This window comes from Pongo abelii, chromosome 1, assembly GCF_028885655.2.
Source record: "Pongo abelii isolate AG06213 chromosome 1, NHGRI_mPonAbe1-v2.0_pri, whole genome shotgun sequence".
NCBI lineage: Eukaryota > Metazoa > Chordata > Mammalia > Primates > Hominidae > Pongo > Pongo abelii.
Window position 1 is genome coordinate 111,811,641 of NC_071985.2, and position 14,454 is coordinate 111,826,094.

The following is a 14,454-nucleotide window of genomic DNA, read 5'->3' on the forward strand; positions in this document are numbered from 1 at the left end:
GTCCCCTCCCAGCTCTGCCGTGGCGAAGCCCCCCTCCACCAGGCACTTCGGGCCCGCCTCCTCCCCGTTGCCCTAGGGACCCCGCGATCTTGGTGGCCATACACTCCCTCCGGGGCTACGCGTCCTGCCAACCGGCCGCAGACGTGTAGCTGCTGGGTCGGCTGTGGAGGGAGGGGCTCAGGCTGGGGCTTGTCCGAAGCCAGGCGGGCGGGGCCGGGAAGGGGAGGTATAGGGGGCCGGACGGGGCGGAGCAGGCGGCATTTGCGGCCGGCGCCGGGGTGGAGAGTTGTGCGCCGGTTCCTGGGCCTGAGCTCCGGCTCCGGCTAGGGCGCCTGCGATGTCTCAAGATGGCGGAGCTGGGCGAATTAAAGGTACCGGCCCCCTCCCCCATCCCCATCTGGACTGAGCCCGGCGGTACGCCGTGTCCGGGAAGCGACCGAGACTGGGTGCCGGGGCTCGGGTGGGCGCCGACGACGTGGCAGGCACGGGCTGCTGAGCATGGGAGAGAAGTGGCTGAGAGCGAGGAAGGGGCTGCGGCGGGGCTCCGGGGGCGGGGCTGCGGGGCAGATGTAGGGGTGGGGCCGAGGGGAATTGCAGCTGTTGAGGGCTGAGGCGCAGGGGGCGGGGACGAGGGGTAGAAGTCGGATTTAGTAGTAGGGGCAGTTGTTGGGGTAGGGCCAGGGGGAAAAGCTGCTGTAGAGGCACTGGGGACGAGTCGATCAAGGCCAAGAGATGCAACAGTAGGGGGCAGATGCAGGGATGGGACCGCGGGGCAGATGTAGGGGAGGCTCCGGGGGAAAGGCAGCTAAGAGGATAGGGTCTTTGGGGCTACTCTCGGGATCCGAGCTTTAGGAAATGCCAGTAGGCTGCTGAGATGCGGGGGGCGGGGCTGTGCGGGCCGATACCTCGAGGGGTGGGGCAGAAGCCTCCTGGAGGCTCAGAGGAAGGTCCTGCCTTAGTGAATCGCGGTGTTTGGGCAGAGGCAGAGGCGTGTGAAACTATGGGATAGAAAGGTGGGAAGTTATAGGGAAAGCTAATGGAGAAAAAAAGGCAGGACAGAGGAGATAAGGATGGGGAGAAAGAGGAGCAAGTTTCTCATCACATTCCATAAAAGGGGTCCAAGACAAAGCCTCCTATGAGAAGAATTGTGTAGGGCTAGCAAGCCCTGACCATGACAGGATCTCCTAGAGATTCACAGAAGGGAGTCTTCTAAGGAGAGCGCTCCCCTCCTGCTACACAGAGTTTGGAGGGTGACCACATCTGAGGACATCTCATAGAACCTCAACTACCGAGTTCATCCCCCTGCCTCCTGGTTTTCCTCTGCCCTTTGAAATGGAGCTATGGTCCTGGGCAGGCTGGAGGTCTAGCCACTGGGCCCAGCTACCTTCAGGGGATTTGCGATTCTGTGCCCTGATTCAGAGGCTTTTCCTTCATCCACCCAGGGCCTCTGTTTAGAGCTCTGCCCTCTCCTCTTCCACCCCTATGGGGGGGGCTGTAGGTTGTAGAGGAGTATTATTTTCTCTATGTAGGAGAGATGTCAGATTATGGTTCCTGGCAGATAGAGTAAACAGGCAGGATACTTGGACTCAGTGATTCACTGTTAATCTCCCCGACCCAAGTTTTGGTCCTGTTTCCCTTCCAGAAAAATAGGACTAAGTTGTGGGGAAGGGGTGGTTATATAAATGATTCCAAGAAAGGATCTGGGGGAGTTATGAGCATTGAACCCTGACCTGAAAACCCTGGCCACAGAAGCTTCAGAAGCTTGGGGGAAATAGCCGAGGTGAATTAAGGTGGTTGGGAGGGGTGGGCTGAAGGGCACAATCCTCCAGCCACCTGGCCCCTTTCTTCCCCGTGGGGCTGTCTGGCTTGAATCCTCTTGTCTCTCCCTCCTTCTCCCTGTCTCCTATCCTGTTCCCAGGAGGCTGGGATGGGTTTGAGAGTCTGAGAAAGGGCAAGAGAGGAGATAAGCAGCTTAAAGGAGAGTCCAGGGATGGAGGTGGGAGGCTGTATGGACTCGGAGGTGTGTCTGAGGGTAGCTTGCTGTCTGCCATTCCCTGCCCCACTCTGGCTGCTTCCAGGCCTGGGGAAATAGTGTTGCTCAAGCTTGGGGGTGGTGGTGATGATGCTGACCTGATGGTTGCTAAAGTGGGACTGAGATGTCCCTTTGGATAGGTCGACTACCTGGCAGTAATCCGCTAGCTGCGAAGCATCATCTTTCCCATCAGTGTTGGAGGGAAAGGCACTGCCCACCTGGTAGCTCAGCCCATGTCTTGGCAGGCCTGTGCAAGGGAGGATTCTCAAGTTTCTCTGTTCTTCTCCACAGCACATGGTGATGAGTTTCCGGGTGTCTGAGCTTCAGGTGCTTCTTGGCTTTGCTGGCCGGAATAAGAGTGGACGGAAGCACGAGCTCCTGGCCAAGGCTCTGCACCTCCTGAAGTCCAGCTGTGCCCCTAGTGTCCAGATGAAGATCAAAGAGCTTTACCGACGACGCTTTCCCCGGAAGACCCTGGGGCCCTCTGATCTCTCCCTTCTCTCTTTGCCCCCTGGCACCTCTCCTGTAGGCTCCCCTGGTCCTCTAGCTCCCATTCCCCCAACCCTGTTGGCCCCTGGCACCCTGCTGGGCCCCAAGCGTGAGGTGGACATGCACCCCCCTCTGCCCCAGCCTGTGCACCCTGATGTCACCATGAAACCATTGCCCTTCTATGAAGTCTATGGGGAGCTCATCCGGCCCACCACCCTTGGTATGGCTCTTTGTGGTCCCTTAGTCTTCTGGACTCCCTACCTGTTCCCCAAACATTTCTTAGGCTTTAGTCCTATGGGATCAGCGACCTGGGACAGGGGCGATTTCTGTGGCTGCCTGTGCATGGGCTTAGAATAACTGCCCCTTTGTATCCTCAGCATCCACTTCTAGCCAGCGGTTTGAGGAAGCGCACTTTACCTTTGCCCTCACACCCCAGCAAGTGCAGCAGATTCTTACATCCAGGTACATCTCTTCCAGTCTTCCTGCCTCATCTCTGGACTCTGCTTTCTGACTTTCTTCTCTTCTGCCCTGCGCTCTTCCCTATCCATCCTCCTATACCTACTTGTCTCTCGTTCTTTTGTGTGTCTCTTCTCTATCTCCTGCACATCTAACTTTCAGCCTTTCTGTGCATTCACCCTTGCCCTCTGGGGGCTACATGTTGACATCTCTTCATCTCCCTCCCTGTTACAGAGAGGTTCTGCCAGGAGCCAAATGTGATTATACCATACAGGTGCAGCTAAGGTGAGTTCATCCTCCCTGCCTATGCTGGGTACCCACTGGGGGTAGGAGTGAAGTAGGGGTATGACAGATACCCTTACGAGATGTCCCTGCTCTGCCACTGCCTACTGCAGCCCTGCGGCTCTTGTTGGATGCTGAGGGCTTCAGGCATCTATGACTGATTTTCTGGGGTTCCCTGTCTCTCTGCCAGATTCAAGTAAAGAAGTTTCTTCCCACTCTTTCCTCCTTTCTCATCTCTTACCAGGTTCTGTCTCTGTGAGACCAGCTGCCCCCAGGAAGATTATTTTCCCCCCAACCTCTTTGTCAAGGTCAATGGGAAACTGTGCCCCCTGCCGGTAAATGCTCTCCCCTTTTTCTGTCAGTAATCCCTTAGCGTTTCAGTTCATAAATATTAACTACAAACCTATTCTGAAAGAGACATGCCTAGCACAGTGCATGGCACATAGTAGGTGCTCAGTTTACTGACTGAATCAATATAATCTCGAGAGTATTAAGATAGGGCTGAACAAAGGTTTTGTGACAACTCGGAGGAGGACATTAGTTCAACCCGAGATGTAAGAAAGACTTCTTTTTTGTTTTTTTTTTGGAGACAGAGTCTCTCGCTCTGTCACTCAGGCTGGAGTGCAATGGTGCAATCTCTGCTCACTGCAACCTCTGCCTCCCTAGTTCAAGCAATTATCTTGCCTCAGCCTCCCAAGTAGCTGGGATTACAGGTGCCCACCACCCCGCCCGGCTAATTTTTGTATGTTTAGTAGAGACAGAGTTTTACCATGTTAGCTAGGCTGGTCTCGAACTCCTGACCTCAGGTGATCTGCCCGCCTCGTATTCCTAAAGTGCTGGGATTACAGGCATGAGCCAGTGCACCCAGCCAGAAAGACTTGACACCAGAGCTTAGAGTTAGAAAAGGTGAGGCATCCTTATTCCTCCTCCTCAGGGACTCAGTGAGTGGGTTCCTTTTTTCTCGATCAATAAATAAGCTCTCCTTTCTCCCCAGGAGTGAACCCCACACACAGCCCTAGACAGTGCTCCAGTTTTGTGAGCCACTGAATGGGCCTCCATCCCCTTGGTCAGTGAGTGAGTGAGTTGGCCTTCCCTCCAGGGATTGAATAACCCGAGACAAGATATCTTTTGTTGAAAGAGCAGAGCCCCTTCCCAGAGCCACTTCTCCGCTGACCAGTCCCTCCCTTCTCCAGGGTTACCTTCCCCCAACCAAGAATGGGGCCGAGCCCAAGAGGCCCAGCCGCCCCATCAACATCACACCCCTGGCTCGACTCTCAGCCACTGTTCCCAACACCATTGTGGTCAATTGGTCATCTGAGTTTGGACGGGTGAGCACAGCTAAAGCAGGTGCCTGGAAAAGCCTGCTGAGGGTGAAGGGGAACCATCCAGTGTCCTGGGCTGGGGAAGCATTTTCCTCTTTATGGGTCTGTCCCTGGTCCTCATGGAACAAAAGTGGGCAGTGGTGGTATGAGAAGCAGAGGCTAATTGTCTACCCCCTGCCTCCAAGTAGAATTACTCCTTGTCTGTGTACCTGGTGAGGCAGTTGACTGCAGGAACCCTTCTACAAAAACTCAGAGCAAAGGGTATCCGGAACCCAGACCACTCGCGGGCACTGAGTGAGTAACATCTTTCCTCTCTTCCCCACCTGATCTGGATCCAAGTCTTCCTGGCCCTCCAGCCTTCATAATTAAACCCATACCTCTTTTTTGACAACTTCCTCCCCTTCTCACATGAACCCCAACCCTCCCCGTCTACCCCTGACCAGTCTTCCAGTCTTTATAGTTGAAGTTGGACCACTCCCAGGCACCTTTGAATTTCCAATCATGTATCTGCTTTGCACCTCACAGTTCCTAACTCCAGCCCTGCTAGAATATGGGCTCTCCGGACTGGAAAGAATCTTAGGGGTCCTCTAATCTAACCCTCACATGATGCTTCAACTCCTCCAGATCATCTCTAACATAGCCAGAGTGTCACGCTATGTTTAAGCATCTTCAGGGATGGGAAAATCCCCCACACCCAGCCTTCATCATCCATATCCCAGACCACTTCCATGTGACGTCCCACTGGCCCCCAAAGACGCTCCACCCAGCAGCCTCTCAGCCAGAGCCATCTGTTCCTGGCCTTACCAACTCCTGGGCTCCCTCCAGCCTTGCTGACCTCATGGCTCTGGCCTCACTTTTGTTTCAGTCAAGGAGAAATTGACTGCTGATCCTGACAGTGAGGTGGCCACTACGAGTCTCCGGGTGTCACTCATGTGCCCGGTGGGTAAAAGGGGAGAAGGGAACAGGGTGGGAAGGGAGTTGGGTTTAGCCTGTGGACTTTGATGAGGGTTCCTAGGGATACTGGAGTGAAGTTTTCTGGGATGAAACCAGAGTGGGGCCTCTGACAAGAGAACTTGCTTCTCCTCAGCTAGGGAAGATGCGCCTGACTGTCCCTTGTCGTGCCCTCACCTGTGCCCACCTGCAGAGCTTCGATGCTGCCCTTTATCTACAGATGAATGAGAAGAAGCCTACGTGGACATGTCCTGTGTGTGACAAGAAGGCTCCCTATGAATCTCTTATCATTGATGGGTAGGCCATTTTGCTTCCTCTTACCTAGGACATCCACTAGAACCCTCTTTTCTTGGTTATTTCTTTTTCTTTTTCTTTTTTTTTTGGAGATGGAGTCTTACTCTGCTGCCCAGGCTGGAGTGCAGTGACGCAGTCTTGGCTCACTGCAACCTCCACCTCCCAGGTTCAGGCGATTCTCCTGCCTCAGCCTCCTGAGTAGCTGGGATTACAGGCGCCCATCACCATGCCTGGCTAATTTTTGTATTTTTAGTAGAGACGGGGTTTCACCATGTTGGCCAGGCTGGTCTTGAACTCCTGACCTCAGGTGATCCGCCCACCTTGGCCTCCTAAAGTGCTGGGATTATAGGCATGAGCCACCATGCCCAGCCTATATTTCTTTTTTCTTTTAGCCACCACCTCCTTCAGGGTTTTTAATTCATATGGCTTACTTCCCCTCACATGACCCGCAATTCTCACCTTATCTATCCCTTTTACCGATCTGTGTGTGTGTGTGTGTGTGCGTGTGTGTGGAGGTGGAGGGCAACATTAAGGACTTAGTATATATAAGGCATCTTGCTGAGCACTTTGCATGACTTATCTCATTGAATCCTCACAATAACCCTATGGACTCGGCTCCTACCTGTAATTCCAACACTGGAAGGCTGAGATGGGAAGATCATTTGAGGCTAAGAGTTTGAGACCAGCCTGGGCAACAGAGTAAGACCCTCTCTCTAAAATTTAAAAAAAGTAGCCAGGCATGTTATAATAGCTCATGACTGTAGTCTTAGCTGCTCAGGAGGCTGAGGCGGGAGGATGGCTTGAACCCAGGAGTTTGAGGCTGCAGTGAGCTATGATTGCATTACTGCACCCCAGCCTGGGCAACAGATTGAGACCCTGTCTCAAAAAAAGAAATAATCCTATGATTGGCTAGTGACACTCACCCAGGAAAAAAAAAAGAAAAAAAAACCCCTATGAGATAGGTAGTATCATTACACATGAGGAAACTGAGGCCGAGAGAGATTGAGCCTTGCTCAAGGTTATATTGTTAAGTGGCAGAGCCAGTGTACTGAACTGTCATAATGTATCACCCATAACAACTACCTGACTTCCCACTGAGCATTGCAATAAGGTTCTTTTGAGGGCCTGGATGTTCTAATCTTTTGATCTTGCTAGTCTTAACCCCTTTTTGGAATCTACATTATGGTTCTTGTTCCCAGTGCTCCTCCACTTTTTGTTTGTTTGTTTGTTTGTTTGTTTTTGAGACAGGGTCTCGTTCTGTTGCCCAGACTGGAGTATAGTAGCACAATCATAGCTCACTGCAACCTCGACCTCCTGGCCTCAAGTGATCCTCCCACCTTGGCCTCCCAAAGTGCTGGGATTGCAGGCATGAGCTACCATGCCTGGCCCCTAGTGCCTTTATTTATTTATTTTTACACAAGTGTTTAGACAGCCAAAGACCCAGTGCCTTTTGGAGATGGTTTATGGACTTCTGTATCTTTGCTCCTTTTGTTCCTTATACTACACGTAAGTGCTCAGATTTTTTTTTTTTTTTTTTTTGAGACGGTGTTTCACTCTATCGCCCAGGCTGGAGTGGTATGGCATAGTCTCGTGATCTCGGCTTACGCAACCTCTGCCTCCTGGGTTCAAGTGATTCTCCTGCCTCAGCCTCCTGAGTAGCTGGGATTACAGGCATGTTGCCACCACATCCAGCTAATTTTGTATTTTTGGTAGAGATGGGGTTTCACCATGTTGGCCAGGCTGGTCTCGAACTCCTGACCTCAGGTGATCCACCCTCCTTGGTCTCTGAAAGTGTGATGATAGGCGAGAGCCACCACGCTGGCTTTTTTTTGAGGCAGAGCCTTGCTCTGTTGCCCAGGGTGGAGAACAGTGGCGTGATCTAGGCTCACTGCAACCTCTGCCTCCCGGGTTCAAGCGATTCTCGTGCCTCAGCCTCCCAAGTAGCTGGGATTATAGGCATGTGCCACCACACCTGGCTAATTTTTGTATTTTTAGTAGAGATGAGGTTTCACCATGTTGGCCAGGCTGGTCTTGAACTCCCAGCCTCAAGTGATACACCTGCCTGTACCTCCCAAAGTGCTGGGATTACAGGCGTGAGCCACTGCACCCGGCCTCAGATTGTATTTATTTTAAAACCTATTACTTACTTTGCAAAGCTCTTTTACCTTGTGTTGTTTGATTACAACAACTCAAGAGAGGTCCAGTAGGATGGATAATGTCCTTATTTTACAGATGAGGACACTGAGATACGGGAAGGTGAGTTACAGAACTCTCTGGCTACTGTTCTGCTCATCTCCCAGCCCCATGAATTTTCATCTCTCTCCTCCCCCAGTTTATTTATGGAGATTCTTAGTTCCTGTTCAGATTGTGATGAGATCCAATTCATGGAAGATGGATCCTGGTGCCCAATGAAACCCAAGAAGGAGGCATCTGAGGTTTGCCCCCCGCCAGGGTATGGGCTGGATGGTGAGTGACCCCCTGTTCCCCAGCTAAGCTAAATCTTGGATGGCCTCTTCTCTGAGACATAGTCTTCTTAATACCCGCAGGCCTCCAGTACAGCCCAGTCCAGGAGGGAAATCCATCAGAGAATAAGAAGAAGGTCGAAGTTATTGACTTGACAATAGAAAGCTCATCAGATGAGGAGGATCTGCCCCCTACCAAGAAGCACTGTTCTGTCACCTCAGCTGCCATCCCGGCCCTACCTGGAAGCAAAGGGTATGAGAAAATAGGCTGAATCTACAGCAAAACGGACAGGGGAAGAAGTTAGGAATGCTTTCTGATCATTGGACAAAGCCTGGGGCAAGAGAAATGTGGAGGGGGCAGAGAGGGAACCTGGGGACCTGAACTGGGTGAGGGCATCTGTGGTTTGCTGGCTGCCTCAGCTCCTCTCTACCCACAGAGTCCTGACGTCTGGCCACCAGCCATCCTCGGTGCTCAGGAGCCCTGCTATGGGCACGTTGGGTGGGGATTTCCTGTCCAGTCTCCCACTACATGAGTACCCACCTGCCTTCCCACTGGGAGCCGACATCCAAGGTATGACATGGATCATAAGATGGACCCTGCACGGCCACACCCTCCCCAGAGCTACATCAGAACCCCTGTTCCTTCTCAAAGCCTCCTGCTTCTCCTGCAAGGGGCCACAGTCCAAAGTGCTTTGTCTTTTGGCGGTAAAGCGGTCAGATAGGAGGTTAATTTTGATTTTTCTTTTCCTGCCAGGTTTAGATTTATTTTCATTTCTTCAGACAGAGAGTCAGGTAAGTGGTTCTTTCTTCAGAAGGTCTCAGATCTCTGAAGCTTCCTTTCTAGGCACTGATGGGGCCCCTCCCTCTCTTATGATCTCTGGGGATGTAAATCTGCTTTCCCGTGAGGACAGTGAGGTGTAGGTAGCTTATTACCTCCTCAGCCCCACTGGTAGTTCCTGAGATTCCTACTTAGGCCTGCTTCCTAGATCCCCTGTTAATTTTCTGCCCTGGCCTACTCACCCCCACCCCCGTGTGCACTTAGAGCACCATGCCTGCTCTAACCGGACATTCCACACATTTCAGACGCCCACAAAGCCAAGAACCTAACAAGTTGGAGGAGCTCTCTCAAGGCAGGGAAAGGGGAAGGGTGTGGGGAAGTAGGGGAAAGAGGGAGAGGCTCTCCTGCTTCTCAAGAGAATACCTTGGGATCCACAGGGGTTGATTGCTCTCATACGGCATTTCTGAGATGAGTGACTAGGAGGTGGGGAAGTCAGGATGAGATCTTAAACTATGCCCTTGATTCTTCCTAGCACTATGGCCCCTCCGTCATCACCTCACTAGATGAACAGGATGCCCTTGGCCACTTTTTCCAGTACCGAGGGACCCCTTCTCACTTTCTGGGCCCACTGGCCCCCACGTTGGGGAGCTCCCACCGCAGCGCCACTCCGGCACCCCCTCCTGGCCGTGTCAGCAGCATTGTGGCCCCTGGGGGGGCCTTGAGGGAGGGGCATGGAGGACCCCTGCCCTCAGGTCCCTCTTTGACTGGCTGTCGGTCAGACATCATTTCCCTGGACTGAGTTCCTTGGATTATGGCAACTTCGCTGTCCCCAACACTGAGGAGGTATGCTGTGGAGTCCTAACCCCAGCTACTCTGATCCCTCTGGGGGTTCTGGCCAAGGGCCAGACAGACGTTCACAGATGCCTACTTTTGGCCTCATCTCTGCCTGACAAGGCCAGCACCCAAAGGGTTAATATTGAACCTGTTTTTAAGGACACTGGGGTCTGTTTTTGGAAATGTTCTTTAGATGGTGGCACATTCCTTTGGGTATGTTAACCTAGGCAGTGGGAGGCAAATGGGATGGGATGTGAGCTGGAAGAAGGGCTGAACCCTCAGCCTTGACTATGTCTAGAGCCTCTTGGGGAAGGGGCACCTCTCTTGAACCCCAAATGCTCTCTTGTTATCCCCCAAATCCATGGCTCTATTTCTTCTTCACATCCATTGTCTCTTCATGTCCATTCCATTCCCTTCGGCCAAACAGACAGGTGGAAAAACTGAGACAGGCAGTTTCAGAGATGGACAGAGAACTTTATTTTGGATTGTGGATGTGGACTTTTTTGTACATAAATAAGAAAAACCAAAATACTCCAAAGATGACTTCCCCTGCCTCCTACTCCAGTATGACAGAGGAGGATGTAAGGCCTTAGCCATGATCCCCAGGGGTTTGGGAGTCAGGCCCGGCCTATTGCTTGGGTCTCTCTCTATTTATATATTTAAGTTCACAGTGTTTCTTATTCCACCCTAAGCTTCTAGAGGCTCATGGCCCTGTGGTTAGGCCTGGCTCATTCTGCACCTTTCCAGGGAGGTGGAAGGACCCTGTGCCCTCCTTCCCAATCTTCTTTTTCAGGCTCGCCAAGGCCTAGGACCTATGTTGTAATTTTACTTTTTATTTCTAAAGTTGTAGTGAAGCTCTCACCCATAATAAAGATTGTGAATGTTCTGTGAGTGTCATGGAGATGGGCTAGGGAGGGGATTTTACACTTCACTTTCCAGACCCCTGGTTTGGGGGAAGAGGGTCCATGTTCCATTCTTCCTTTGCTGGCCCTGGGTCCAGGTGAGTTGCACTTTTACACGGTGGGGGTGTTCTATGGAGGAATTCCAAGAGAGGTTGTCCTTCCCTCCTTTCCCCATGCCTGTAAAAACTAGACCATTCCAGCCCAGTACTGTGGAGCTCTCCGGTCCTTTTTCACTTTTACCTGCCCAGATGTTGCAGCCAGAGCTTGAGGGCAAACTTGGTTCCAGTGCTGACTCTCTCTTTGCCCTCTGCCATGGTTGGGATCATCCGCAGGAGGGTGGACATGGGCAGGACCAGAGGTCGGGCTCTTCCATCCTCCTCTAGTTCCACTGCACTGCATGGTGACAACTCCTGTTGGGGCTGTGCCTTGTAGCTTACAAAGAACTTACATATATGTTAGGTCCCTGAATCCTCCCAACTACCACAGGAGGTGGGTGGGTGTTGACCTCATTTGCAGAAAGGAAACAGGTTCAAGGAGGGTTAAATGACTTGCCCCTGTGTTAGAACTGACACTTAGACCTTCAATGCTAGCCAGTTAGAGCAAGAATCCTTGGGGTTTGATGGTCAGTGTCTTAGATTTCATGTACCTTCTTAATTATCAGCTGACCCACTCTCCTTAAATCTCCCCCACAACACAAAATTCCATCCTGAGGACAAGATAGACGCTGAACTTCTCAACATGAATATGTTGGTGTATTAGAGGCTGAGGGAGAAGCTCTTACTTACAGGACAGAGGGTGGTAGGTCCTGGGGGAGAAGTCTGGGTGTCTCTGTCCCATCCTCTGTGGCAGCCACTGCAGCAGCTACATCTGGTGTCAGCCACGTAAGGGCGCTCACCTCACTTGGGTTTGGTTGGATCCGGGCCTGGGGTCAGACATGGTGACCCCTCAGTCATTGCCTGTCCCTGGGCTGCCTGTTCGTGATCAAAACCTACCTGCAGGTTTCATGGAGAAAGGCAGGAGCAAGGGGAAAGGGTATTGCATATTCTTCGTCATCTCTGACTACCCCCCCAACCCCCGCCCAGCTCCTAATCACAGTCAGAACCAGGTTGCTTGGGCTCCTCTGAGCCCTGTTTCCTTCCCTCACTGCCAGCCCTACCTGCAACTGCTGCTGTGATTCCTGGGAGATCACGAGTAGATACAGAACAATGTGATGGTATTTGGGTAAACCCCAGCTCAGCCTAGGAGGGTAGGCAGACTAGGAAAAGAAAACAGCAAAAGTGAGAACTTTGTCACTTTTTTTTTTTTTTTTTAAGATGGAGTTTCGCTCTTGTCGCCCAGGCTGGCATGCAATGGCGTGATCTTGGCTCACTGCAACCTCTGCCTCCTGGGTTCAAGCGATTCTCCAGCCTCAGCCTCCAGAGTAGCTGGGATTACAGGCGCCTATGACCACGCCCAGCTAATTTTTGTATTTTTAGTAGAGACGGGGTTTCGCCATGTTGTCCAGGCTGGTCTCGAACTTCTGACCTCAGGTGATCTGCCCACCTCGGCCTCCCAAAAGTGTTGGGATTACAGGCGTGAGCAGGTGCGGTGGCACCTGGCCCTGTCACTTTTTGAGACTTTGTTAATACAGCCTTAGGGTGAAACAAAATGGTGGCCAAAAGCTGAGGGCGTGGATGGTACAGATGACACAGCAGGGATATGGGTGAGGGTTATGGATTTGAGGACTCCAGCCCACTTATGTGCTATTGTTTCCCTTGTAGCCAAGGCAGGTAGGGGCTGATCTATGGACTTTGGTGGGTAGTTGTTGAAGTCTCTTGGTTAAGTATGGAGGAGCTTCTCCCAGCTCCTTGTCTCACCTCCCATAAACCCAGAGGGACCCAAGAGAACTGTCCCTGGGGCAGGTGTAGTCCAGTCTCCTCCCAAAGTTCTCGAAGCCCTCCGTCCAGCAGCTGGGAGTCAGAGAAGACACATCAGAGGGGCCAGTGCCTGACTCTTCCAAGTCCTTTTGCTTGCCCCTCCCTCAGTCCACACCCAAGGTGGTCCCAGGCATGGGTCTCTTGGCTCAGGTTGGATCAGGTGACTGGTTACCTCCTCCTGAAGTTCCACGTGCCCACCTGCAACAACAGTGGGGCCAGTAGGTGAATGGTGGTGGTCTTCGCCAGGGACCCCCCCACTCACTGTTGACACTCCTATCCCCTCCAGTGGACACAAAGGGAGTTGCAGTCCCTTGTGACTATGAGCATGCCACATTTTGGGGCCCACTTTATCCTTCTGAGACTGGGAAAAACATTGTTGCGGGGAAAGGGCAAATTTCTTCTCTGTACTTGGGGCCTTGTCCCCAGAATACTCACCCGGGGGTACCCAGAGGTTGGGGGAAACGCTGAGGGTGCGTGCCCTTCTGGTTAGCAAGACAGTCTTGTCGCTGGACTGCAGAATGACGGCCACACCCAGGTCCACACCTCGATCTGTGGGCAGCTCAGCCCCAGGGACCCTGGGCCGCTCGTCCAGGGCCGCAAAAGGGCAGAAAGGGGGTCGCTGGCAGAAGGAAGCCAGCTGGGTTAAGGCTTCAGAAGGGCGGCACTGGGTGGGCGTGACTTTCAAAAATGGGGCTACACCGCGCGTTGGAGGCAGGGTCCTCGCCGCCAGTTCCCACCCGATTTCAGTCCCCATCTTCGGCCCTTCACTGCCCCCCCTCTGGGGCCCCCTTCTGCCGACCTGGAGCGGAAGCGTAGCGGAGGCGCCTGGGAAGGGCCTGCTCGAGAGGACAAGCCGTCCTCGCTTCAAGCTGCAGTGAATGGGCCACGGCCCGAGCCCTGGCCCGGCTCCCAGGAGGCCACACACACTCCGTGCGAAGCTCACCGACTCCGGACGCCCAGACAGGAGCAGCTGCACCCGCACAGCGGCCATAACGCGACTCTGGAGTCGCTGCGGCCCGCCTGGCGCCCTCTGGTGGCCTAGCGACGCTTCCCCTCGGAGCGTTCCGCGGGGTCGGAAGGTAGCGGGGTTTCTGAAAGTCCCCGGGCAAATAAGGGCACATCTTTTGAGGATGACCCATGGGTATAATATTAAACCACAAAGAAGAATACCTCTAAATGCTCAGCTCCTATTCCTTCCTATCTTCTCTGTTTAGGACAATGACCCCTAGACCGAATGACTTCAGGACTCACATGTTACTTCCAACCAGCCCTAAGCTGAACTGTAAGCAGCCTCTACAGCACTGTGCACACCTGTTACAGCAGGCATCACTTCGAATTAATTATCTCCAAGCGAAGCACACCAAACAACATTTTCGATACCACTTCTCCTTTCACTTCACTCAAATGGCAACCAAGTATGCAGATGCTATCTCCTTAAACTTCCTCAAACCCATGTTCTCTCCAGCCTTCATTCATTGCCCTCGTTTAAGCTTTCCTCATATTTTGCCTGAAATATTATTGCAAGTCTCCAAATAGTCTTGCCCCTACCAGTTCATTCTCTACAGTGCTGCCAGAGTGATGTTTTGTTTTGAGAGTCTCGCTCTACAGCCCAGACTGGAGTGCACTGGCGTGATCCCAGCTCACTGCAACCTCCATCTCCCAGGTTGAAGCGATTCTCGTGCTTTAGCTTCCAAAGTAGCTGGGATTACAGGGCGCCCACCACCACGCGCGGCCTT

General features: G+C 52.7%; 3 protein-coding genes across 5 annotated transcripts in view; 2 read left to right on the plus strand and 1 right to left on the minus strand.

The window, feature by feature from the left end:
- The window catches only part of LOC100447686 (neuroblastoma breakpoint family member 12), a 2,265,351-nt gene that overhangs the window by 1,884,586 nt on the left and 366,311 nt on the right, over nt 1-14,454 (plus strand). Inside the window, 1 exon segment of the mRNA XM_055078592.2 lies at nt 1,043-1,090. Coding sequence (XP_054934567.1) covers nt 1,043-1,090 — 48 coding nt within the window.
- On the plus strand, nt 112-10,786 carry PIAS3 (protein inhibitor of activated STAT 3). Its single transcript, XM_002810321.5, has 14 exons — nt 112-371; nt 2,324-2,741; nt 2,899-2,983; nt 3,212-3,262; nt 3,504-3,594; nt 4,453-4,587; nt 4,770-4,875; nt 5,447-5,520; nt 5,669-5,829; nt 8,159-8,292; nt 8,373-8,541; nt 8,726-8,859; nt 9,043-9,080; nt 9,599-10,786. Exons 1-14 carry the CDS (start codon nt 348-350, stop codon nt 9,863-9,865), a joined length of 1,887 nt encoding a protein of 628 aa, XP_002810367.1. The 5' UTR covers nt 112-347; the 3' UTR covers nt 9,866-10,786.
- On the minus strand, nt 10,354-13,872 carry NUDT17 (nudix hydrolase 17). Of its 3 annotated transcripts, XM_002810322.6 has the most exons (8): nt 13,518-13,769; nt 13,154-13,337; nt 12,891-12,916; nt 12,659-12,751; nt 11,959-12,057; nt 11,588-11,724; nt 11,043-11,195; nt 10,354-10,931 (listed from the first exon to the last, which is right to left on the minus strand). In XM_002810322.6, the coding sequence occupies exons 1-8, from the start codon at nt 13,707-13,709 to the stop codon at nt 10,829-10,831; spliced, it is 987 nt and encodes a 328-aa protein (XP_002810368.1). In that variant the 5' UTR covers nt 13,710-13,769; the 3' UTR covers nt 10,354-10,828. The 3 variants fall into 3 exon arrangements, with proteins under 3 accessions (XP_002810368.1, XP_054409595.1, XP_054409593.1); XM_054553620.2 differs by lacking the exon at nt 13,154-13,337 and having other exon boundaries at nt 13,518-13,872; XM_054553618.2 differs by having other exon boundaries at nt 13,154-13,751.

Bases quoted from the DNA above. Each gene is read 5' to 3' on its own strand.
- PIAS3 (XM_002810321.5), top strand. From the start codon at position 348: ATGGCGGAGCTGGGCGAATTAAAG. The intron at 4,588-4,769 runs GTGAGCACAGCT...GCCTCCAAGTAG, and splicing joins GGTCATCTGAGTTTGGACGG to AATTACTCCTTGTCTGTGTA. The intron at 8,542-8,725 runs GTATGAGAAAAT...CTCTACCCACAG, and splicing joins GCCCTACCTGGAAGCAAAGG to AGTCCTGACGTCTGGCCACC.
- NUDT17 (XM_054553618.2), bottom strand. From the start codon at position 13,709: ATGGCCGCTGTGCGGGTGCAGCTGCTCCTGTCTGGGCGTCCGGAGTCG. The intron at 12,058-12,658 runs GTGAGACAAGGA...TTCTTTTCCTAG, and splicing joins TCCCTCTGGGTTTATGGGAG to TCTGCCTACCCTCCTAGGCT. The intron at 10,932-11,042 runs GTAAAAGTGAAA...ATTCCTCCATAG, and splicing joins TGGCTGCAACATCTGGGCAG to AACACCCCCACCGTGTAAAA.